General features: G+C 39.4%; 1 protein-coding gene across 2 annotated transcripts in view; it reads right to left on the bottom strand.

The window, feature by feature from the left end:
* LOC131237204 (uncharacterized) overlaps nucleotides 1–26,787 on the bottom strand; it is a 44,227-nt gene extending 17,440 nt beyond the window's left edge. For both annotated transcript variants that reach the window (XM_058234880.1, XM_058234879.1), the window contains exon 1: nucleotides 26,516–26,787. In XM_058234880.1, the coding sequence (XP_058090863.1) occupies nucleotides 26,516–26,632 (117 nt within the window). In that variant the 5' untranslated portion in view covers nucleotides 26,633–26,787. The remainder of the gene's footprint in view (nucleotides 1–26,515) is intronic.
* Between the last annotated feature and the right edge of the window lie 1,137 nt (nucleotides 26,788–27,924).

The following is a 27,924-nucleotide window of genomic DNA, read 5'->3' as shown; positions in this document are numbered from 1 at the left end:
GAGCAATTGCCTCTTCTACTATTTTGTCTTTATCTTCAATATGGTTCTCATTCACTACTATACTGTTGATTTTGTTAATTGTGGCACGCATACTGGCAATACTGTGAAAAATTTTTGTATTTTTGTCCCCCTCTTTAATCCAATTAGCACAGGATTTTTGTTTCCAAGAGATCTCATTTTCAAAGGCCCTTACTGAAAGAAATTGGATGAGCTAAATTCTTCTGGATAGAATGTCAAGAGACAACAGCCCATCTTCTATGCCAATATCGATCTTATGAAGCTCAGACAAGATCGTATCCATTGCCGCTTCCCTTTTGCACAGGTCCTGAAGTTTCCACTGTTTAATTTTTGTCTTCAACAATCTGAGTTTCAAACATAACCTGTAACCAGCAAAACCTTCCACTTGGAGACCACCCCACCATTTCGCTAACGACTGACGAAATCCTTCTATTCTTAACCAGGAGGAATCAAACCTAAATGGTTTCAGACCCCAATTCTGCTCCTCAGCTGAGAGAAGGACCGGCCACTGATCTGATGTAGTTCTAGGGAGAACTGACTGGGAGACAGAGGGGAAGGAATCCAACCATTCGGGGGACAACAGAAACCTGCCCAACCTAGAAAGAGTAGGGATTGCACGCCCGTTGGTCCATGTGAATCTGGACCTAAGAAGTGGGAGGTCCACTAAATCCTGATCATCGATCCAAGCCGAAAACACTCATCGCTGGCGTAAACTTGTTACCGTGGGATTTTTCTTTAGCAAATCTGATGAGGTTGAAGTCTCCAACTATACATGCAGGGCCAGAGAAGCACTCTCTATTAGCACTCAGTTCCTCCCAAAAGTCGTTTCTGCTAACTTCAAGATTGGGACCGTAAACTGAGGATATGAGACAACAGAAATCGAATGAATTGTCTTGAAGAATAATCGTCACGGAGAACAGCCCAACCCAACTGTTCAAGAGGGACCACCGAGACGAATTCCAGGCTACTAGAATGCCACTAACACTACCAATAGCATCCAAAACCACCCATTTAGCATTCTTAACCTTCCAAAGAGTACCCAGAAGAGCATCATTAAACTGATGCACCCTAGTCTCATGTAAGCAAATCACATCAGGATTGCACCTCCTGCAGGAGACTTTAATAAGCCGCCTTTTCTGCTTAGATCCCACACCCCTAACATTCCAGGGAACTATCTTCATTGGAGAACCGAACTGCCCCGAATACCCTGAAGACCTGAGTCAGTACCAACCAAGGTATCCCGTATCGGTATCGGTTGGTGTAATGGTGCCCTCCGATACCGATACGGATACGAGGGTGTAACGGCGATACGGGGGTGTAACAGCCCGTAACGGTGCAATTTTATTTTATTTTCCCAAAAAAAATGAAAAAATATGGATTAAATCCGGAATATTCTAAGCATTCCAAATATGCATTTATTTATAAATTGGAACAAGTTTATGGTGGTGTAACGGTCCACTCTTTGGTGAGAAGTTGTAGCGGACTGTTTGATAAATTTATGAATCAGATAACCTGAATTTGACTACAAAATTCATATATTTAATCTTCTAAATATCTAATTGATATACTTAACAATTTGATATCATTTCTCCCAATAGTTCTTTAAAAAAATGAAATTAAATTCAGGTAGATGGCGCTGCCAATTTGGGGCTGACTTGGAGGACCAATCCATGCCCCAAATCAGCCTCAAATTCATGCAATTTATTGGCATTATCCCACTTATGAATTGGTGGACATTTATTGGATAGTGAATCATGAAAAAAATCAAAAGGCCCTATTTTAAAAAATAAGTGTCCACAAATTAACAATTAAAACTATTCAAACAAATTGATTTTGGCATTGTGAGTTAGCAATTACAGTCCATAATTTAATTGGTAAAATTTAGTTAATACATGTCTTGTGTATAATTTTTTAAGGGCCCGAATTAGGTGGGACTCGGATTATGAAGTGTAGCACACGAGTGTCAAAGTTTTTTGGGCCCCACCCGTGATGAATGTGTTATATCCACACTGTCCATCCATTTTGCCAAATAATTTTAGGACATGAGCCCAAAAATGAGGCAAATCCAAAGATCAGGTGGACCGCACCATAAGAAACGACAATAATTAAACGTCCACCATTAAAAATTTATTGGGGGCTATAAAAGTTTTAGATCAAGCTGACATGTGTGTTTTCCCTTCATCCACGTCAGTGTGACCCTATTAACAGGTTAGATGGAAAATAAACATTACAGTGGACTCTCAAAAATTTTTAATGGTGAGCATTCTATAACCACTGTTTCCTATGTTGTGGCCCACCTGAGATTTGGATCTTACTAATTTTTTTAGATCATGACCTAAAATGATGTGGCAAAATGGATGGACGGCATGGATAAAATACATATATCATGGTGGGGCCCACATGGCACGTGTACCATTTATGAACTTGTGCGATAAAAGCGTTGTGCGTACCCAGTCCATTCATTTAACGCCAGTAATTCATGTGGGTCTGATCATGAGGTATGTGTTATATCTAAACCGTCCATTCATCTGACGAGCTCGTCTTAAGGCTTGACACGAAAAATAATACAGATCTAATTATCAAGTGGACCACACTACAAAAAGCAATGGGGGATTGAACGTCTACCGTTGAAACCCTTTTTGGGATCACAGAAGTTTTGGATCAATATGAAATTTGTTTTTCCTCTTCATTCAGGTCCTTTTGACCTTACGAACAGATTGGATGGAAAATAAACATTACGGTGGGCCCTACGAATTGTCTAACGGTGAAAATCATTATATCCGCTGTTATTTTTGGTGTGGTCCAGACGATCTTTGGATATGATTCATTTTTTGGGTAATGATCTGAAATGATCTCTAAAAATAGATGAACGGTGTCGATATAATAAATACATCACTGTGGAGCCCATGTAACTTTGATCTCCTTTGAACCGTTCGTACAACTCAAAGCTCGAGAAGTGTCAGTGCTCGTCTTAGCTTGACACGTACCTGCAGCAGCTATACAGCTGGTGTGTGCTACACCAGCAAATCCACTTCTTCGATATGAAAAGAAAAAAGAGGGAAAGAAGAGGGAAACCGAAAAGAAAAAGAGGGAAAGAAGAGGGAGAGGGAGAGAGAGGGAGAGAGGGAAGAAGAAGAAGAAGGCGCGGCCGCAGCCGCAGTAGTCCAGAGGAAGAGGAAGAAGAAGAAGAAGAAGGAGAAGAAGAAGAAGAAGAAAAGAAAGAAAAAAGGAACGTTTTTTTTTTTCCTACTTTCTTTAGCCATAACAGCCGTTATGGGACGTAACGGCCGTTATGGCCCGTAACGGCCGTTATGGTCACAAAATCGGGGAGGTGCCCGTTTCGACCTCGTATCGCGTAACAGTAACCGCCGTTACTGTTACGTAACAGCCGATACGGCCGTATCGTAACCGATTTGGGATACCCTGGTACCAACACCTTTGGACCTCACAGGACTCAGATCGTTGCATTGAAGCTCTTTGTTGATGCTTGACTTGGAGAGACAATTTCTGGGGGATTTCAAGGCTAGAAGGGGTCTACCGCAAGTCTCCACGCATTGGAATAGAGCTACAAAATCCTCAGGACAATCCCTAAAAGACAGCCCTAAGGATCTTCCAACATGCCCAATTGCATCTCTAATCCATTTCTTTTTCTAAATAGTGTCTATTAGCTTTGCCCTGATCTGATCCTCTTCCGATTGTTTGTCATAGACATCCTCCTGATCCGGTAATATTCTAGCCCGTACCTGCAATGGTTCTGCTTCTATAATTCCTTCTCCAGATCCATCGTGAAAAAGAGTAATCAGAGCTTAATCTGGCCAATCGCAAGAGGACAGGAAAGGGGGGGATATGGGAGAAACAGGAGTCTGGATTGTCCGACGTCCATGAATGATTATCGGTCTCCATAATATCGTCGCTTGCGTAAGGAAGGATACAGGAGTCAATCAGACGATCTTGATTCGACAAGCATGCTTTCTCCCTCGAAGACAATTCCCCCATCTGATTCTGTTGAAGAGAAATAGGAAGCTTCCAAAGCATCACAGAGGGGGGCTCTCTTGGATGAAGCAGGATATCGGGTGCCAAGGATCAATCTACACTCGTTGGTAGGCTCGAGTATTGAAATATTTGCAGGGTCCGAACCATCCAAACCATTCTCCGACTGAGGATCAGAACTAATATTTTCCTTATTAGGCTCCACCGAGCCATCAATGTGATATCCGAAGCTGCCATGTGTGAGGATCAGTCGAATAAAAAGGGGGTTTGGCAAGTCACTCGAGTGCGATGATAAGCATGGGTGACGTGGCCTTGATTCGTCCATCCACATGGACATCTCGATAAAGTTGCGATCGGGATTCATAAGGGGAGAGACGGTATCATCGGATTTGGCGACACGCGTCTAGCAATGGGACTGCATTCTAACGCCACCATCAATAGAAGCAGCTGGAAAGCAGGGGGTATGGTTCAGTGCTCCACGGGAGCACGAAGCACGTGCTCCTTCATGCTCCACCATCTCTGTCACAGGCTAGAGAGGAACGGGGGAGGATTCCTTTGTTCTCTAGAGGTCTCCCCATCTGGGAATAGGATCGTTTTTCGCTTCCATCTGAACTGGCAGATCGATCTTCTTGTTATCCACTGACACCTAACTGTGTCGAGGCAGAGCGTCACCTTTTCTTCTTCTTACCCGGACTTTGATGACGGCCATTTCTTCTCCAATCTTTGTCCTGGAGTCCAGTTCTATGAATGATCCTAAAACTGATGCTACTTCTATGAAGAATTCCTCATACCACAACTCCAGAGGAATCCCCCAAATAAGGACCCAAATCTCTTCGAAACCGAACACAGAAAACTCTTCCCATCTCTGAACTCTGATAACCGGTCCCTCCGAGTGCAACACTCCTGCCATTAGAATGATTTTCGGGTTTAGATCTGGACTGACCTTAATCCATAGGTCATTGTAACCAATGGGTTCAATGATATATTTCTCTGGTTGGATATCACAGCATTCATCGATCCACCTTCTAACTTAAGATATGGAGGCCCCTTCTCTGGTAGTGGCCACTATCGTGTTCCGAAGCTCTCTTCTTGATCGTTCCAAGCATTCTTGATTGATGTACAAAACGCCATCTTCCTTTAACTCACTGGAATCAGCTTTGCTGCTATGCTTTTTTCTAACTTTTTCTATATCGAAATTGATTTTTTGGAGTTCTTGTGACTTCGAAGACTCAGAATGATTGATGAGCACCTCCTTAAAGGAGGGGCCATCTTTCTGGAGGGAGAGATCTTGAGAATGCACCGATTTTGATTTTATAATAGCTGTGTTACCTGCACGATTCCCCTTCTTCGCTCTACGTTCAAGGCAAAATCTCGCCCTTTGAACCAGCATCTTAATTCCGCCAAAGCTTTCACCATAGAGCATTTGAACCACTCTAGCTAGCTCCTCCTCGAAGCTCATCCTTACCAGCGCAAAACCTCTGTAATGTCCACTGATCCTATCTCTTGGCATAACCACATCCATTACAGCTCTCGCACGTCTGAAAACTCTGGATATGTTGATGGGGAGCCATCCTTCCGGGTATCCTGAAACAAATAGAGTTGGGTAGGTTGACACTTCTCTTCCATTACTTTCTACCTGAGTCCTCTTCCTCTTTCTACTTTGAACCTCTATCGACTCCCCTATCTATCCCTGTCGTTGATGATTATGTGTTATTGTCTTCAAGGATCTTGTTTCTGCAGGATCGCCTGAGTCTTCTTCCATCCACACTCTTCGGGCTCACTATATGTGTGCATCACCAATATTGTTTACTATGTAAATTCTAGGTGTCACTTGTATCACAAGTGTATCAACGATATTTCGATAATATCGCCAATGTATGGACATCAACAAAATTCTGTTTATTAAAAAAAATCCATTTCATTTTTTACGGGCACATGGTTTCATGCGGTGTTCAATTTGTCGACGATAATATCTCGATATTATCGTTATCGCAACATGCGCAATATCAAGACCAAAATCTTCCATTTCCTTTCCAGTTGTTGATGATTTCTTGATGAAATATCGTGTTGTCAATGTTATGAAATATTGACGGATGTTTGGATGGAAGGTTGGATGGATGGTTGGATGGTTAGATGGGATGGATGGGATGGCCGGATTGATTTCTTACGATGGCACATGCTTTTAGGCCTCTATTAAATGGATACTTATTATGTATGTATTCTTTTTACAACTTTAAATTCCTAAATGTGAAAATATGTGTATTTTAGCATCTCTTAAAGTTTCACTGCAAATTCCACAGTTTTCCCAATGTTTCCTCACATTTCCAGTTATTAGCGATATTATTGGCTAGCAATGTTGTTTTCGTATTCCCGACCAGCGAAACTTGTACCAATATTGATACATCGAACGCTGGTAATATTTAACATTTAAAACTTACAAACATTTAAGTCTCAATGAGTTGCATTGAGTTTTGTGACGTTTTATTAAGTTTTGTCGAGTCAATTTCAAGTCAAATCGACCGAGTCAACTGAATCTTGACCAAATCAAGTTTTCTAGTCTTGATGAAATTTAATTAAGTCTAAACGAGTTTTCCTTTTCTTTCTTTTTTCCGAGTTATTGAACCTATCTCCTGATTGAGGGGGATTCTTCTGAAGTTAGTTCGTTGACCTCCTCTAGCAAGTTCCTGTGGAACTAAACATTACAAGCAAATTTGGTTACACATAGTCCAACAACGAATGAGGGTCATCGAGGTTTCTTCTATACAACTTAGGGAATAATTCACACAATGTTAGTGATTCAGGTAGTCACTAGCTCCGTAGTTCATAGTTTGTTTTCTTCCCTTATGTTTCTAATAAAATTTCTTGGTTAACTATAAAAGATGCAGTACTCGCAACGGCACTTTTTAGTACATTTTGCAACAAGCCATGTACAATCTAACTTGGATATCTTGTAACCGATCATGCCATTTCATTCTCTCAAGTCCTCCGCAAGCAAATTTAGTTACAATCTATCAAAGGAGGAGGTTATTGGGTTTTCTTTTGTAGAGCTTAGGGAATAAAGCACACAATGTTAGTAACTAAAGCAGTTTGTGGCCTATGACACCCATAAGAATATTGGAGTAGAGAGGAATAAACAACTTGATTGAAATAAAAACTATTGCTTCTTCCAAATATAAACCTCACAAAACTCAGAAATGCAGTGCTTTCTACCTCCTAGAACAACCCCTTTTATGTACCCTAAAAGACAACACAAAAATCCCTATAAATCTTTGATTAAGATCTTCCAACTATAATTGATCTCAAATCAATCTAATCGATATAAAATAACAGCTATAAATATAAGATTTGGCCAATTTGTAATGACCTAAAAATAGCAAGTAAATCTAGAAAAATAACCCCAAAATCCTTAGAGAATCCTCAAAATCAACTAGCAGCTAATCTACCAAAGTAAACGTGGTATCTAAAATTTAACCCCCAAACTAGCAGCAAACAAGCTAAAATTCAGTGCGTGTCAAGCTCCATGGTGGGGCATTGGGCCTACATCATTCCCTCAGTGTTCAAGAGAACTTGAGTTTGTTGAGTTCAATGCTTCATATAAGTAGTACTTCATATAAGTAGTAGCTATTGGACTTGGTCTTTTCAATTCATTGTCCATGATCCACGTGCATTTAGAATAGGGCTTGTTCTTCCATTTCACTAAGTATTGCTTGTATCGACCTCATATATTGTCAGTGGTCATCATGTGTAACACTTGTTTAGCTTCTTCCGTCTTTGGAAGTTGTTTGTCCATATCAACAATTAATTTGTCTTGCATGTACGGCACCTCGCTATGGTTTCAAACAAATCAGTTGCATTGAAAGTTGGTGAGATATCTAAGTCATTTGACAACTCAAGCTCATAGGAGTTGTCACCCAACTTTCGCTTAACTTGACATGGCCCAATCTTCTTAGACTTGAGCTACTTATAAGTTCCCCTCAAAAACTATTTTTTAATGGTCCTCAAAACCTTTGTTTGCAATGATATGATAACAAAGCCATCTTCTTTATGTCTTCTCCCAACGACGTTCCTTCGCAGCTGGCCTCTCTTCAAAATCTCCCTTCTTTTAAGCTTGCAAGTGTCAAATGTGCTTGGTTAAAGCATCAACATCTTGCTCACACGATCCTATTCCAATAATAGTAGTGAGTACATGTTGAACTTATCCTATTTACGACTTCAAATGGAGATTTGCTCATGGTACAATTTACTAAGCTATTGTAGGCAAACTTTTCTGGGGGTAAAGCCAAGTCCTACTGAGATAAGTTGTTGCCCACAATACTCCTCAAGAGGCTAACTCACTTTGGCTGTCAATTTTGAGGATAAAATGTACTAGAGCATTGAAGTTTAGTCCCCAAATGTTTTCATAAAGTGCACAAGAAGTGCCCCACAAACTTCAAATCATCGTTCGGAGTTATTGTTTTCAGTAACATGTAAAGACACAATTCGAGAAGAATATGTTTTTTTAAAAAAAAAACACATGCACACACACCCCCACACACTCACGCCATAGTGGGATTTCACCACCTATGGGTACTCGAACCCTTGACCCAGCGTTGAAACTCCTGAGAGTTTGCCACCAGAGCAAGAGTAAGGACCCAGAAATATTGCATATTCCCCCCGTGTTGAGTATATAGCTTCCATCATCCTGTGTTGAGTGTGAAATATTGCATATTCCTCCCTATTTATAACTCGGTTTTATAAACATGATAGTGCTTAATTGATGCAGGACATGAAAATCAGATATGATATGCAAGATTTCAGGCTTAAGATCAAGTTAGTTCAGAAACATTTACACAAATTCCATATCCCACATGAAAGTCCAAACTTTAAATTAAGGAGAATCTATACGAGTCCAGGCCTACACTTGATAGGGTTGGATCAATAAAAATTATGAACCAAACGATACTCAAAGATAAGAAATAATCATCCACACATGCATAGTAATCAGTCCCTAATCCAAGGGACTCACCAATTTCAAATCAAGGAATCCTAAGGTAAGAAAAGGAGCATAAAATTGGAGATTTGAGTAATTTAGAGTTAGGTTTAGGGATTTTAAGTAAAAGAGAGGAGAGAGAGGAACCAGAAAAGTACCGCGCGCCTGGACAACAACAATGGCCCAAACGCACGTGCGTGTGATCTCGGCAGCACGTGCGTGGGGCCCACTATTCAGAAAAAGGCCACCTTGGCCCTGGTCGGCCAGGGATGGACTCCAAAACCCTCAAATCTCAGCTCGATCCGATGTACGGTTTGTGCGTGGTGCTCCGTCGAAGTTTCAGCGCTCCTGTAGAGCCAAATTCTAAAATTCTGCTGTGGGGAGGAGAATTGCTGCAATAGATGATTGATTCGAAGTGTAGATGATGGGGTGAGATGAGAAGAAGGGATGGTAAAAGATGGGTAATAGAGATGGCTATGGATGAGGGCGAATCAGGATAGATGTGGCTTCGCACCACGGTAGTTAACCCTTCGATGAAGGGAGGGCTTCGCACCCAATTAGGCTTCACAACTCAAAGAGTAGGAAAACGCAGAATTTTTATTAATCTTCAATCAATGAAAAAAGCTACAAGGGGTGCCTATTTATAAGAAAACCCTATAACCCAAAAACTCGCACCATGTGCGCAACCTATTACTTGGCGATGAAGTAAACTACAATAAAAACCAAACAGAGAAATCTAAAGCATTCACGATGTTCTAAATAATAACAATATGCAAAACTTAAAATATGAAATCAATCTGATGAGTGGGCCACAATCATAAGATCCCATGATGGGCTTTTCTTGACTATCGGGCCCACTTTTTTTTGAACTAAAACTCGTCTTCTACCTAGGAGGCCCTCCTTAGACATCGTCATCGAGCCAAATCGATGGTGGGGTCCTCCTACGTATGTACTTGCGTAGGGGTGGTGGTGTAAGTGCATGTGTGCGCGTGATGTCCCCATCATTAATAGATCTAATTATGCATGTTTTCATGTGCGAGGTGATTTCGAGAGCTTAAGGTGAAATTGATACCAAAAGGAAGATTTATGCTCAAAAGATTACTAAATGAAGATTTTGAGATTTGAAAGTCATTAATGAAGAATTCACATGCTAAAGATCCAAGGAAATCAAGTGAGGAATGAAGAGAATCGAAGATTTGAAGTGAAGAAAAAGAAAAGGAATCCTAAAATTTGTCCTAAAAACACATTTTCCTAAAAATTGTCCTGAAAAAACATATTCTGAAACTCTGAGTCTAAAAAATGAAAGTTCTGAAAGTCTATTTTGGGAACTGCGCAGAGTGCGTAAATTTGAGGCGGTTTGTAGATTTTTCCAACTCGGTGCGAAAGTTGGAGTTCCACAACTATAAATAGGACTTTCTAGGATGCTCTAAAGCATCGTCTATAGTTTGGAAAGGGAGATAAGGCCTAGGTGAGCGCTAACAATATTCTTCCACTTCGATTTCTTCATGGATTGTAGTATATCTTTTACTTTTTCTTTTGTTTTTGAGTTAGAAATGACCTAGCTAATTTGAGTTAGATATAACTAGCTAATCTATTAGCTAGGGCTAAAAGGTGAAGCTGTAGTTTATTTTGATGCTTCATTTGCTTTTATTCTTGTTTATGTTTAACGTCATTGATTTCTAGTTTGAATTTAAGGAATATTTTTAGTTTTCTATGATTTATTGTGACTCAAATTACAATAGATGTTGTGATAGCTTTGAATATCTTATTTTCCTATTTTAAGATTGTGAGATTAGTAAAACTCGTGATTCACCATCGTCTCCTGGGCATGGTGGATGCATGAATTCCCTTCTAATCATCACAATGCTCCTTCATTAAGGACTAGATTAATGAAAAGTTCAGAGATTTGATTTAATTGCTTCATCTTCCAATCGGACAGGATAGGACTCTAATTCCAGCTGTGTTTGTTGAATCAAGTAAGGTAACATCTTGATAGCTACAAGTGGATCCTTAGCGCTCTAGTTTCCTTCTGATTATTAATACTTTATTGACAATTCCTCCCAACTATTCCAGAATTCAATTTAGATCTTTTTCTAGGTCTAATTCTAGTTATTTTCAAATTACGTACAAGTTTAGTCCCTGTGGATTCGACCTCGGACTCACCGAGTTATTACTACATCGCGACCATGCACTTGGAATTGTGAACAAGTTTTTGGCGCCGTTGTCGGGGATTATGGCTACATTTTTCTGAGATTAATTGGTATTAGAATTAGGTTAAAATTAGGGTTAACTTCTTCTTCTTCTTCTTCTTCTTCTTTTTTTAGGATTTTTTTTCTGAAATTGTTTTTAGAAACTAACATTGTTTTCTGTTTTGTAGGATCTTAACATAGCAACTCTAATCCGGTAACCTCTTTCCAATTCTCTCTTTCTTTTCTAGATTTCTTATTTGCTTTAGTTTTCTTTCTTCTATGTTTTAGTTGTTTGGTGCTTGGGGGTTGTGCGTGTTTCATGCCCAATTGGGTTCGTGATAACACTCTCCATCTCTTGAGTGAAGGAGGATTAGTCGAAAGGTTTCCTATCCATCAAAGGATTAGACACCACTTGAGATCCTCTTAATTAATTAAAGTAATGGCTGCAAATCAACCTCAACCTCCAGTTGAGGAGGTTAAAGATGAGAATCAGTTGCATAATGCTCCCCCACCTCGTACTTTGCGAAATTATTTACAACCAGCAGGAGTGAGTACACATTCCTACATGGTGTTTCCACTTAATATAGGAAACGTGGATGTTAAACCTGGAGTGATACAACTCCTTCCTAAATTCCATGGACTAGACTTTGAAAGTCCATACTTGCACATCAAAGAGTTTGATGAGATAGTCGCCACATTACATTTTCCAAACGTGTCTGAGGACACAGTGCAACTCAAATTGTTCCCCTTTTCACTGAAGGAGAAGGCTAAGACGTGGATGCGCTCCTTAAAGCCACGATCTATCGGCCCATGGGCCGAGATGACTCGGGAATTTCTCAAAAAAAATTTCACGTTTCATAAAACTAACACTTTAAGGAAGGCAATCATAAACTTCGCCCAGAAAGAGGAAGAGACCTTCTTCCAATGCTGGGAAAGGTTCAAAGATCTCACAAATACCTGTCCACATCATGGCTATGAAATTTGGCAGACAATAAGCTTTTTCTAAAATGGATTAACTTCGCCAATGCGCCAATATGTAGAGCTGATGTGTAACGGTGAATTTATGAACAAGGAAGCTGATGATGAGTGGGATTACCTTAATCAATTGGCAGAAAATGCGCAATCATGGGACACCTCCCCAAGACCCACCACTTTTAAGCCTACTCAATCAAAGGAAAGGGGTGGAATGTATGCCTTAAAAGAAGAAGCTAACATCAGTGTAAGGGTGGCCAATCTCACAAGAAAAGTCAAGGCCATGGAACTTAAGAAGGTGGAAGCTATCAAACTAAGGGAAGTCGTGGAAGTTGTTTGTGGTATTTCTACTAGCAACATACATGTGACGCAAAATTGTCCCGCAATCCCTGCTTTTCAAGGTTTATTAAATGAGCAATCAAATGCCGTAAATACTTGCCAACGACCATTCAGCGGACCCACCTCAAACACATATAATTCCAATTGGAGGACCCATCCAAACTTCAGTTGGAGGAACGGACAAACGGCCAATCCTCAAGAGGCCCTTACTCAACTTTTAAATCAAAGGAAACTTCGAGAGGATCCAGTTCAAAAATTCATGCAAAACCAAGAGCTCTTCTACCAAAACACAGTGTAAGCATTCCAAGATCTCAAAACAACAATGGGAATGTTTGCATTATCAATTCAAAGGATTGAGTCACACTTAACGAATGGGGAGAAAGGGACTTTTCCTACCCAATCTCTCCCCAATCTAAAGCCACAATGTGAAATCGGTGACTCAAGATCTTCAAATCAACATGTGGAACAAGCTAAGTCCATCACCACTCTTATAAGTGGAAAGACAATTGACAAAACCATTCCGGCAAGGGTTGAAAAGCCTAAGGACTCGAAAGAAGTTAAAATGATGGACTTAGCGACATCCCACATAAGATGGAACCGGAATCTCAAAACAAGCCGATTGCGCCATTCCCCCAACAATTGATTGCACCAAAACTTCTATCTAACTCCAGGGATATTCTAGAGGTGCTTAAGCAAGTGAAGGTCAATATCCCTTTACTGGATGTCATTAAACAAATCCCTTCATATGCCAAATTTCTGAAAGATCTATGTACAACCAAAAGATGGCAAAACAATTAAAAGAAAATCTTTTTCACAGAAAAAGTGAGTGTAACCCTTAAGCAAGATGTGCTAGCCCAACCATCATGTGTAATTGGGAACCACCGGATTGAGCATGCACTTCTTGACTTGGGGGCGAGTGTTAAGTTGATCCCATTCTCGATTTACAAACAATTGGGTCTTGGTGAATTAAAACCCACCCGGACCACATTACAACTTGTTGACTGATCAGTCCGTGTACCGAGAGGAATGATTGAGGATGTGTTGGTCCAGGTTAATAAATTTTACTATCTAGTAGATTTTATTGTTCTAGATACTCAACCCATTGTGGATGTGAGCACTCAAATACCCGTCATTCTTGGTCGTCCATTCCTTGCTACATCAAATGGCATCATTAATTATAGGAATGGAATTATGAATCCATCTTTTGGAAATATAACATTGGAGCTCAATATCTTTTTCAATATGAGAAAACAAACAGAGGATGCAGACGATACCCACAACATTAACATGATTGACTCTTTCGTGGAAGATAGAGCACTTTTAACTCTATTCTCTGACCTTCTAGAGACGTGCTTGGCCCACTCCCCTGATTTAGATGGTGACATGATTCAAGAGATGGATGCCTTGCTTGATGCAACGCTGGTACATGAAATTAACTGGTGGAGGCCACAATTTGAGAAATTGCCCCAAACCGATGTAATGCCTCTACCATCTAGTCTCAAGGCACCAAAGCTTGACCTAAAACCCTTGCCCACTGATGTCAAATATGTTTACTTAGGTCTGAATGAGACATACCCGGTGGTGATTTCTTCCCACCTTGAGAAAGAACAAGAGAGTGCTTATTTCTACTCTCATTAAGCATAAAGGAGCCCTTAGATGATCGATTACGGACCTCAAGGGAATCGATCATTTGATTTGTATTCACCACATTCATCTAGATGATAATGCAAAAACCTCACAACAACCACAATGTTGATTAAATTCAAACATGAAAGAGGTGGTTAAGGGAGAAGTGCTTAAGTTGTTGGATGTGGGTATCATATACTCTATATCCGATAGTCAATGGGTGAGTCCAACTCAAGTGGTTCCTAAGAAGTCCGGAATTACCATCGTAACCAATGCTGACAATGAACTCGTGCCAACTAGAGTCACTACTGGTTGGAGCATGTGCATTGACTACAGAAAGTTGAATACCGTCATAAGGACCACTTTCCTTTAGCCTTCATTGATCAAATTTTGGAAAGGCTAGCTAGTCATTCTTACTATTGCTTCCTTGATGGATATTCGAGCTACAATCAGATAGAGATATCCCTTGAAAATCAAGAAAAGACAACGTTCACATGTCCATTTGACACATTTGCTTACCGAAGGATGCCATTCGGACTGTGTAATGCCCTCGCCACTTTTCAGCGATGCATGTTGAGTATTTTTTCTGACATAGTGGGGCAATATTTAGAGATCTTCATGAACGACTTCTCTGTCTTTGGTCCATCCTTCAGCGAGTGTTTGGAAAATCTTAAATGTGTGTTGAAGCGATGTGAGGAAAAAAATTTGATTCTGAATTGGGAGAAATGTCATTTCATGGTTCCCAAGGAAATTGTTCTTGGACATATAATTTCGTCCAAAAGAATTAAGGTAGACAATGCTAAAATTGATCTTATCTCTAACCTGCCTCCGCCCAAGAGCATACATGACGTGCGATCCTTCTTAGGACACGTCGGATTTTATAGACGATTCATAAAAGACTTTAGCCATCTCTCTCATCCTTTATGTAATCTACTTCAAAAGGATGCACCATACGAGTGGATTGAACAATGCCATGAAGTTTTCACTGAGCACAAGGGCATGTTGACTACCGCTCCTATCATGCAGCCACCCGATTGGAGCATACCTTTTGAGATTATGTGCGATGCCTCTGACTGTCAATGGGGCGGTGTTAGGCCAAAGAAAAGAAAAGAAGCCCTATGTGATTCACTATGCGAGTAGAACTCTAAATTCTGCCTAAGTGAACTATTCTACTACGGAGAATGAACTATTAGCCGTAGTGTTCGCTTTGGACAAATTTAGGTCCTACTTGATCGGATCCAAGATCATCATTTACACTGATCATGCAGCACTAAAGTACCTTCTCTCTAAGAATAATGTTAAGCCTCGCCTGACTAGATAGATCCTCCTACTCCAGGAATTCTCTGATGAACAATTGTTTAAACTCTCCCAATTACCTTGGTTTGCCGACATTTCGAATTATCTTGCTACAGGTTTCACGTCAACATATTGGACTGCGCAAGATAAGAAAAAATTCTTCACCGAGGTACGTAAGTTTTTCTGAGATGATCCTTAGTTGTTTAAATATCGCCCAGACCAAATTCTAAGGAGATGTGCGCCAGACGATGAACATCAGAGTGTCATCTCCTTCTGTCATTCTCAGGCCTCCCAAAATTCTGCAGTGTGGCTTTTACTGGCACACGATGTTCAAAGATACTCATGAGTTTTGCAAAGCTTATGAGCGTTGTAAAAAATTGGGAGGGTTATCCCGTCGAAATCTAATGCCTCTGAACCCCATTCTTATCATTGAAGCATTTGATTGTGGGGCATCAATTTCATGGGACCATTCCCCCAATCCTTTGGGAATATTTACATTTTGTTAGTAGTAAACTATGTCACTAAGTGGGTCGAAGCGATCCCGTGCCGGAATAATGATCATAAAACGGTCATTCGATTCTTAAAAGAAAATATCATTTCTAGGTTTAGAATGCCTCGGGCCATCATTAGTGATAGAGGTTCACACTTTTGTAATAAGCCATTTGGGAACTTAATGAAGAAATAAGGCATCTCTCATAAAGTGAGCACTCCATACCACCCACAAACAAGCGGGCAAGCTAAGATTTCCAATAGGGAAAAAAAACAAATTCTGGAAAAAAAACGGTTAACCCTGACCGTAAGGATTGGTAAATTCGCTTGACTGATGCCTCATGGGCTTACCGTACAGCTTTTAAGACCCCCATTGGAATGTCTCCCTTTAGACTCGTCTATGAGAAAGGTTGCCACCTACTTGTGGAGCTGGAGCATAGAGCTTGCTGGGCTATCAAAAATTTGAACTTTAATTTGGACAACGCTGGCTCGCTGCGCAAACTTCAATTGAATGAACTCGAAGAAATCCGAAACATACTACATTCAATGTGGGCCCAAATGAGTGGTCAATTATGTTTAAATGGTGATCACTGAATCTCCACTATTTTCTCTCGTGCGGCTGCCCTGAGTTTTGGATCCATATGAGTTTTTGTCTGATGTCCTAAAATGATCTAAACAAACGGATGGACGGGGTGGATTTTTTAAAACATTATGATGGCCCCACGTAGCATCTCAGTGCAGGAAGGAAATCCACGTCCGGGACATGGATTAGCTGTTGACAGGTTTAGTAGGGAGACTCGCTACTGAGGTGACGTCACCAAGTTCTATATGCCCCACCATGATGTATGTGTTGTATCCTCACCGTCTATCTATTTTTCTAGACCATTTTAGGGTATGAGACCAAAAATGAGGTATATCCCAACTCAAGTGGACCACATTACAGGAAATAGTGTTGGGTCCTTGCTCTTAATCTGGTAGTAGACTCTCGGGAGTTTCAACACCTGGTTGAGGGTTCGAGTACCCATAGGTGGTAAAATCCCACTACGGCGTGAGTGTGTGCTGGTGTGTGTGCGTGTGTAAAAATAAAAATAAATAAATAAATAAAAATAAATAAATAAATAAATAAAGGAAATTGAATGAACATAGACCATTAAAAATTTTTTGAACACATAAAAGTATTGGATCAAGCTAATATTTGATTTTTCCCCTCATATAGGTCTGTATGACCTAATCATACAGATTGGATGTCAAATAAACAGTACAGTGGGCCTTCGTAGGATTTTAATGGTGGATATCCAATCATTATGTTTTCATGTGGTGTGGTCCGTTAGAGATTGGATTTGACTCATTCTTTATCCCATAAACTAAAATGATATCCTCGAATGGTTGGACGGTGTGGATACGAAGCATAAACCATGGTGGGGCCATATAATCGCTCGACGTCACTTTAGTAGCAAGTCTCGCTCTCAACCCGTCATAGCTAATCCGCGTCCCTACAGACACGGGTACGTACGTGTCATGTGAGGACGCTAATTGCATACTGACTAAATTATGTGGGGTTCACCGTGATTTACATATTTTATCCACTCCGTCCATCCATTTTACCAGATAATTTGAGGGCTTTAGCCCAAAAACAAAGTACATACAAATCTCAAGTGGACCTCACCACGGGAAACAGTGTGAATTGAAATTATACCGTCTAAAATTCCATGAGGCCAAAGAATTTCTGGATCAATCTCTTATTTGTGTTTTTCCTTCATCCATGTCTTTGTGATCTTATGAACGGGTTGGATGACAAATAAACATCACTTTAGGCCCTACCAAGGTTGCAACTGTGGAAATCATTATTACCATTGTTTCATGTGGTGTGGTCCACTTGAGCTTTGGACATGCTTCAAATTTCGAAACAACCATTAAAATGAGCTGAAAAAACGGATGGACGGTGTGGATAACCCACACACATTCATGGTGGGCCTAACATGTTGGGCAACAGTAGTACTCTCAACTGCCACGGGATCCAAACAATGATTACGAGTTACCTCGTCATTCTATGTGGGATGAAAAATGACCAGAAATGTGTATTTTTTTAAATTCATTTACTTTTGTATGTCTTCATTGTTATAAGCTTGCATTTGTACTATATAAACTCATTTTAGTTACTATTTGAGTGATTTCTTACGACAATGCATGCCTTCTAGCCCCCATTAAATGGAAACTTCTTATTTAATGTATTCTTTTTGCGATTTTTTTATTCCTGAATATGTAAATATATGTATTTAGGCATATCCTGAAGTTTCACTGAAAAATTCCACCATTTTCTCCATGTTTCCCCCTTTTTCCTTGCATTTCCGGTTATCGGCGATAACGATATTATATCTTTATCTCCAGCCAGCAAAACTAGTAGCGATACCGACAACTCGAACACTGATGGAAAGTAAATAGAAATCACTAAGAACATTGGAAAAACTTGATATATGAACGTATACTCTTAAATGATTGATAAAGAAACTTTTAAATTGATTGCTCGTGTGATTCAGCTCTAGGTTTTCAAATTTGCACTCTCGCTTCTTTAGATTGTACTGATTCATACTTAATTGCACAAAAGATTATTTTCTGAAAGTGAATTGAACACTGAAGATTGAAGATCACTTCACGCATGTTTTGCTCGGGACTAGCAAAATGTCGGTTTGGGGGTGTGTTAAAGTGTGAAATATTGCATATTTCACCCTACTTATACCTTGGTTTTATAAACATGATAGTGCTTAATCGATTTAATTATGCATGTTTTAATGTGCGAGATGATTTCGAGAGCTTAAGGTGAAATTGATGCCAAAAGGAAGATTTATGCTCAAAAGATTACTAAATGAAGATTTAGAGATTTGGAAGTCATTAATGAAGAATTCACATGCTAAAGATCCAAGGAAACCAACTGAGGAATGAAGAGAATCGAAGATTTGAAGTAAAGGAAAAGAAAAGGAATCTTGAAATTTGTCCTAAAAAAACATATTCCTGAAAAAACATATTCTAAAACTCTGAGTTTAAAAAATTAAAGTTCTGAAAGTCTATTTTGGGAACTTCGCAGAGTGCGTAAATTTGAGGCGATTTCTAGATTTTTCCAACTTGATGCGAAAGTAAGAGTTCACAACTATAAATAGGACTCCCTAGGATGCTCCAAAGCATCTTCTAGGATTTGGAAAGGGAGAGAAAGCCTAGGCAGAGCGCTAACAACATTCTTCCACTTTGATTTCTTCATGGATTCTAGTATATCTTTTACTTTTTCTTTTGTTTTTGAGTTAGCTATGACTAGCTAATCCATTAGCTAGGGCTAAAAGGTGAAGCTGTAGTTTATTTTGATGCTTCCTTTGCTTTTATTCTTGATTATGTTTAACGTCATTGATTTCTAGTTTGAATTTAAGGAATATTTTTAGTTTTCTATGATTTATTGTGACTCAAATTACGATAAATGCTATAATAGCTTTGAATATCTTATTTTCCTATTTTGAGATTGTGAGATTGGTAAAACTCGTGATTCACCATCGTCTCCTGGGCATGGTGGATGCATGAATTCCCTTCTAATCATCACAATGCTCCTTCATTAAGGACTAGATTAATGAAAAGTTTAGAGATTTGATTTAATTGCTTCATCTTCCAATCGGACAGGATAGGACTCTAATTCCAGTTGTGTTTGTTAAATCAAGTAAGGTAACATCTTGATAACTACAAGTGGATCCTTGGCGCTCTAGTTTCCTTTTGATTATTGATACTTTATTCACAATTCCTCTCAACTATTCCAGAATTCAATTTAGATCTTTTTCTAGTTCTAGTTCTAGTTATTTTCATATTACGTACAAGTTTAGTACCTGTGGATTCGACCTCGGTCTCACCGAGTTATTACTACATTGCGACCCTGCACTTGGGGTTGTGAACATCCTATTGCACAGAAACAATCCACTAAAACAGAAACCAAATATGCTCCCATGTAGATCCAATAGGATCTTTTACAAATGGTACACTCTGTCCTTGTGTAGATCCAACAGAATATTTCTTGCAACAATCCTTCGGAAATGCACAAGCATCAAACTTTGAATAAATATCCATCGTGTGGGATGATTCACACTTTGGATCTCAGCGATCCACAATATCGAGCACCTTGCTGTAAATTAGCTCCTTTATTTTTATTTTTTTAAAGAAAAAATTGGGTCCTTTATTGTTCTTTTTATTGTCTTAAATCCAACAACCTCCACAACGAGCACCCTAATAGTACCACCACTGTTGTTAAATGCGACCGCATATTCGCATATGCAAATTCTCCCATGCATTTTGCATATGCCAATATGCGAATTCTCCCATGCATTTCGCATATGCCATCGATTGCAGTACATATGCGATCGCATATGCCAAAAATGCAAGAATATGCAATGGCATACAACATATGCGATCACATATTGGCATCCACAAATTATTTTATTTTAGTTTATTATTATTTTTTTGTAATATTAAAAAAATACCTTTTGCCAATAAAAAAGACATCCAAACCTCCTCCATTTGCAACATTCTCATTCCAAAACTCTCTAACTCTTTTTTTCTCTTACATTCTTATTTCCGAGTGCAATCAATCTCTCTTACATAGTTCCTATCCTACTTCCAACCAAGTTCCAAGTTCCTAGTTCCTACTTCTTTACAAGATTAAAGCAAGAAGATCATTTATTCATTTAAGAAGATAAGTTTACCTCCCTTAGAAGATCAAGATTCAAGCACTCTCATTCTACAATCTACATTTCCTTCTCTTACACAATAATCCTAATTCTTGAATGTTAATGACTTGATGTATACTCAATTCATTGTTTAATTGATTTTATTTCTCTCAAATGTATTTTAAATATGTAAAATTAAATATCTATTTACTCAAGAAAGTTCCCCCTAATTTCTTATAGTTTTTCACATTTTTTTCTCCTATTTTTTTTATTTTTTAAAATTTTTCAAAAAAAAAAAACACAAATATGCGGTTGCATATGCGATTGTGCGATCGCACATGATTGCATATGCGATTTAACAACATTGAGTACCACCCTCCCACCCAAAAAGCCTGCCATTTTATTCCAATTATCAAATTTATTTCACAAAAGGAAAGTATATTCTTGTATAAAAGTTGTCCACTTTACATGACAAGCTCCTAGCTTCTTTTGGGAATTGAGATATCTCAACGCTTCATGATCCAAATATAGAATATATAGTTATGATGAATCAAGTAATGCCTCCAATGTATGAATCTCTAGACCATTGCATAGAACTCAAGATCAAGAGTAGTTTTTCCATGCATGATTAAGCTTCTCCTTGAAGAAAACGATTAACTATCCTTCCTGACTTAGAATTGTACCATCAGGTCATTTATTGCAACTTTGATTTAGGCCCTTACATGGGCGTAAAAACTCTCATTTGTTTATGAGTACTAATGTTAGGCCCAATTGGGCATCTCGTGGTTGAGGATCACATCAAGTCTCCAAAGTAAGAGGCCCATCATGCTCAAATTAGATTGACCTGATCATTTACTAGTTGACTTATCCTTTGACTTTAGGATGCAAAAGGTGATATTAATCTCGATTTGTTGGCTTTTTACACATCTAGCTATACCACAATACGTGGTTGACACATAGCTTTGATTGAGTCAATGCATCGAGGTTCATAAACCTCTTGTGATCTAACCACCGTTACTACGGACTTATGATTAGTGGCTTAGATCAAGATTATTGGGGACCTACCAAGCTCATCTTGATGAGCAAACACATGTTGTGAAATAGTTTTTCGAAGGTTTTTAGTTGTTGGAGTTTTTATTTCAACTGTTGATTTTGCTTTATCATGCTTGATGACAACCAATGGTCATAATCTATTGGTGGCATGCCCTTCATCTAGCATGGGATTAGGACGAGTGGGTAACCACAAGGTGGAGGGATATGGTCCATTTAGGTGCATGGATAGATGTGTTATCTGCACTTTTAATGATGTAGGAAATACTGAAGTGCATAGGTGTTATGTGCATTTTTAATGTAAGATAGATGTGTTACATGCATTTTTAATGTAGGAAATAATTTTTGAAAATCATGCTTCGATCATGTCTTTCTAAAATCCCATCACGAACTTCCTTGCATGTATGCAACTGCTAACAAATGCAATAACAATGCTGAAATTATGGATAAATCTCCGTTAAAATGTTGCTAAGCTGTGAAAAGAATGGACCTCCAAAAGAGTTCGTGAGGTGGGCACTTCACAATTTCCGTAAGTTTCTTCTAATCAACCTTAATCCTTTCTACAGAAAGAATAAACCCCCAAAACACAACATTATCGAAGAGGAAGAAGCTCTTTTTCAGGTTAACATATAGTTACTCCCTCCATAGTACATCAAATATTTGTTGTAAATGATCAAGGTGAACAAATGAATTAGGATTAAAACAAAAATATCATTAAAATAAGCAACTAAGAACTTCTCCATGAAGGAATGGAGTACCTTTTTCATTAGCCTCATGAAAGTACTTGGTCATTTGAAAGGTCGAAAGACATCAAAAGCAAAAAAAAAAAAAAATCCCGTGTGCTTTACGAAAGCCTGCTGTCATATGCACACTAGAAGAGGGACGATTTACAATCCCGGAATGGCTATGCAACCTCAAAATGAGACTATATCGACCTTGCAACAAGGGGTCGAGTTGATCATGAAACAGTTGGATGATCTAAAGACCCGTTTCACGGTCAGAATGAATACTTTGGAAGGACATATGACTATTCTCGAAAATGTAAACAGGGGAGTCAATCCAGACTGCCGAACCTCTATTGAAGGCCTTGAAGGAAATTTAGAGTCCGAGAATGTTAACTCAAGGCATCTTGGCCGGAATGGTGATTTTTAAGAAGAAGAATATGAACCTGGATACAGGGCCCAACAACATCTCTATGCACAACCAAGGGCCAAAGGGATGAATAATCTCCGATGGGGTCATCCAATTTATCCCAAAGGAGGAAGGAATATAAGCACTTCAGGTCTTACTAAGCATGTCAAGGTTGACATTCCAAATTACAATGGTAATTTGGATCCCAATGTGTTCAATAACTGGCTAAAGTCAATAGAGCGATATTTTCGTTAGTACAAAATGGAAGAAGCCATCAAGTTACATTTTATTGCCCTGAAACTTAAGGGTGCAGCTCAAGACTAGTTGTACGTCATCAAAGATTGATTTGCGAAGCGGGTACCACCAGATAAGAATTCGTCCTAGAGATGAATGAAAAATTGCTTTCAAGACAAATGATGAATTGTATGAATGACTAGTTATGCCTTTCGGCTTGATGAATACACCTAGTACGTTCATGTGCGTGATTACTCAAATTTTACGGCCATTCATTCGCAAGTTTATCGTCATATACTTCGACGATATCCACATCTATAACCGTTCACAAGAAGATGATTTGAACCATCTTTGTCAGATAATGAGAGTATTACGGCACAAGAAACTCTACGTCAATTTGAAGTTTACTCTATCGTGGTTTTTCTAGGGTTCGTCATTTCAGCCGAAGGCATGAAGGTTGATTCTGAAAAGATAAGGGCCATTATTGAATGGCCTACTCCTATAAACATTCATGAGGTTCGTAGTTTTCATGGGCTTGCAACATTTTATCGAAGGTTTATTCGGAACTTTAGTTCCATCATGGCGCCCATTACTGAATGTATGAAGTCCAATCCATTTGATTGGACTACAGCAACAAAAAGGCATTTCAAGAAATCAAGCACAAAATGACAAAAGCTCTGGTTGATTTCAAAAAGGTGTTCGACGTTGCATGTGATGCATCTCACATAGGCATAGGAGGTGTCCTTAGCTAAGAAGGGCATTCAGTGGCCTTTTTTAGTGAAAAACTCAATGAGGCACGAAGAAAGTAATCTACATAGGACGTAGAGTTTTATGCTATTGTACAAGCTCTGAAGCATTGGCGTCATTACCTCATTCATCGAGAGTTTGTATTCTATTCTAAGCACGAGGCATTACATTATTTGAATTCTCAGAAGAAGTTGAGCGCTAGGCATGCTAAGTGGAGTGCTTATCTTCAAGAGTTCACATTCAACCTAAAACATCGTGCCAACATTGAAAATAAGGTAGCGGACACCCTCAGCCGAAAATCACACCTATTGTCTACCTTATCAGCTTCCGTTGTTGGGTTTGAAGAACTTAAAAGGGACTATGCCGCATATGATGATTTTGGGAAGGTATTTTCAATACTCATTTGAGTCATTTCTAGTGCAAGCAACAAGTACCCAAGATTTAGTTTGCACGATAGATACTTATTCTATGATATGAGGTTGTCTTCCTAAAAGTTCATTGCGACTTGCAAGAGCTTGTTGTACATGAGCTTTATTCGGGTGGCCTAGCTGGTCGCTTTGGTATCGATAAAACGACAACCCTAGTCGATGACGGTTTCTATTAGCTAGGTTTGAAGAAAGATGTCGGGATCATTGTTCATCAATGTCAAGCGTGCCAGCTAGGTAAATGTAGCAAGAAGAATACTAGTCTTTATACACCATTACCTATGCCACATGCCCCATGGGAAGACATCAATATGGATTTCGCCTTGGGATTGCCTAATACTCAACATGGCTATGACTCTATTTATGTCATGGTTAACAGGTTCTCGAAGATGGCTCATTTTATCCATGCAAGAAGACATTAGACGCTATGCACATCGCCAATGTTTTCTTCAAAGAGGTGATTCATTTATATGGTGTTCCCAAAACGATTGTATTTGATCATGATGTTAAGTTTGTGAGCTACTTCTAGCGCACCTTATGGTCTAAGATGGGAACTAAGTGAAGTTCTCAAGTACTTCCGCAAACAGATGGGCAAACTGAAGTCACCAACCGTAGTCTTGGAAATCTACTTTGATGTCTGATTGGTGATCATATCAACTCATGGGACATCATATTAACACAAGCTAAGTTTGCTCATAACAGTTCTATGAACCACACTATGAGACTCTCCTTTTGAAATTCTGAAGGGTATGGGCTGCAAAAACCTATCGATTTAGTCCACTTCCGAGTGGGACTCAATTGAGCCAGGACATTGAAGCTTTTACACGGCAGGCTAAGGAGATACATGAAAAAGTTAGATGAAAGATCACCCTTAGTAATGAAAACTACAAGGGACATGCAAATGTTCAACAACGTTCTACACAATTTCAAAAAGGAGATAGAGTTATGGTGTGACTTAAGCCTGAGTGGTTTCCAGCAAACTCTTATACAAAGCTTCACTTCAGAAAGAGAGATCCTTACCATATTTTGAAGAAGTTAGGTGATAATGCATACCTAATCAAGCTTCCACCCGAAATGAAGAGCAAGCCCATTTTTAATGTAGAAGGCCTTACTATTTATCTTGGACATCATGCAAACGAGAGCACGGAAGCATGGGCTATCCAGATACCTGAGGTACCATGCCAGCTCGAAGAAATCATTGAAGAAGTGTTGGTTGATTGGATAGTTTCCACACGCCAAGGAGGGTATCAGAAGTTTCTTCTCAAATGGAAGGGCCAACCAAGATCCAGCAGTACATGGATTTCAGCAGATGATTCCAAGCGCATCAACTCAAAACTCTATGAGGAGTACATTGTCATTAACTCAACAAAACCAAGTTTTTCCAAGCTGATGGGAATTAATGCAATCACCCCACATCCGACACCTATTCGCTCCATACATGTGTACAAGAAAATGACCACTTTGCCTTCTTAGCCCATCGCTACTTTCATTTTCTTTCAAATATCTACATTAGAAATTTTCCTTTTGCTTTCATATCTTTATATTAGGCTAGAAGTAATTCTATATTTTTTTATTTAAGTATTTTCTTATTTAGGTGTTTTCTTAATTATACTGTTTTCTTATTTAGGTAGTTTTCTATTTTCTCATATCTTGGCTAGCTAGGAATTCTATTTTTAGATTCCACAGCTTTATTGCAAATTGTAAGAACTGATTATAAATAAGGCTATAGCCAATGGAATAAGACAAGTTGAATCATATTTCTATTGAGTAAATTTTCTTATTTCTCTATAGCGGTCATTGAAAGGGTACAAGTAATATCTAGTTTAAGACTAGAGTGTTGAGCTTGCTCATAATCTTGCATCAGCGGACGCTAACATTCAGCTAGAAGATAGTTGGGTCCTTTGCAGAATGTCTTTCTTCTTTTCTTTGTTCTATTTACTTCCCCTTTCGGGGTTTGCATTAGGAGTTTTCTGTTCGAACCAGGAAAATTATCATTTATCTAAGCCGTTCATCTGGCAGCCCCCATGATTGAGCACGTAAGACCTTGGACCTTCCCTATCAGACAATCCTATCCATCCAATCAGTGGCTCGAAAATGGGGAATTACACCCAAGGGTCTAGACTTAACACAGAATCATCGCACGCTTAGGACCATCAACTTCAATAGATTCTTGTGGTATCTTCAATCCACGACGTGGCCAACTATAGCAATGGTTCGGATCACAATTTCATAGACCGAATATCCAGAATCCGAATTCCTCTTTCCAAAAAGGCATGAAGTAGAACCAAAACGTCTCTCTATAAGAAATCAACGGCGGAGATGAATTTTAAAGATCTGGAGAAGTACCTCAGATGCTCCGACGCGATGGACGAAGGTCCTCGCAGTGAGATCGCCGACTTCACGCTGCCGTATCACTTCGATTCCGCTGTCCAATGTCCGTCGCCTCTTCTGAAACCTCCTCATCTTTTTTCCTTTGAAAACTAGAGAGAGGAATCGAGGAATGTGAAGAGAGAAAGAGAGGAAGAGAATTCAGTGCCGTCGGATCTCACGTCGAATACATGGACGGCAGAGATTCGAGGGGGAGGAGAGACCGCATAGGCGCCGTCCTTGGGCCTGTCTTTCCACGTACATTATGTACGACGCTTCCATTTGCGTGTGCCTTTAGAACACGGAGTCACCACCCAGCTAGCTGGTGGAAAAGTTATGTGGGCCCACCATGATATAAGTGTTATCCACGCCGTCCATCCATTTTTCCCAACTCATTTTAATAAATTATATCACAATGGAGGCAGATCCGACACTCAAGTTGACTACACGGCAGGAAACAATGGGAATTGATCGACTGCCATTGAAAACTTCAAATTGACATTTGTGTATTCCAACATCGCTGTGGACCCAGGAAGTTTTCAACCGTAAGCGTTTACTAGTCACTGTTTCCCATGGTGTGATCCACTTTAGGGCCTGTGTTGGGAGCGTGGATTCGGAACCCGGGATTTGAAACCCACTGAATTTGCAATCCTTCCCATGTGTTTGGCACCATGGAGTGTGAATCAACTTTAATCCAAAAGTACCTAGGCACGGTATATTTACAAGGTTTTGAATTTAATTACTAAATCAACTTTAATATCTCTAATTAGTGAGATGTGTAATTTTTGATACAATGGTTGTAATAAGCCCGCTGAAATATATGCTTTGTCTAAAGTTGATGAAATTCCAAGTCTATGGCCGCAAGCACAAGATCATGTCTGAGTGACTAACCAACAATTTTTAATCGTTGATTAACATGGACAATGTTTGAACGATGCTGGACAAGATTCCTCCGGTGCTGATCATCACTAGTGGGCCATGGGCCCAATAACGTGGACAATGTAGGATCATTGCACGGCGCGCAACATATGCGTGGTTGTGCGGACTAGAATATGGTCATTTGCATAGGCGCACAATGACACTATGCACATTCGCACAGAAGGGAATAGTTGTGCGGGAATAGAGGTTCACACATGTGGTGGCCTATAAATACCCATTCCCCCTTCATTTCATTCATTCGCAAATACGGAGCTTTAAGAGAATCAGAAAATATCTAAGATTTCTCTCAGGTATTTTGCAGAAGAAGAAGAAGAAGAAAAGAGAGAAGTGTGGGGGAATGCCTATTGTGCAGCGCACAACAGGGGCACACAATGAATTACTATTCATATTATATGTATTTCGAGTATAAACTCCGAAATCCTTCACAAATGGTAATTCCCTGCGGAGTT

Source organism: Magnolia sinica, chromosome 2 (assembly GCF_029962835.1).
Source record: "Magnolia sinica isolate HGM2019 chromosome 2, MsV1, whole genome shotgun sequence".
Taxonomy (NCBI): Eukaryota; Viridiplantae; Streptophyta; class Magnoliopsida; order Magnoliales; family Magnoliaceae; genus Magnolia; species Magnolia sinica.
Note: the sequence above shows the minus strand (reverse complement) of the source record. Positions and strands in the feature narration are given on the sequence as shown.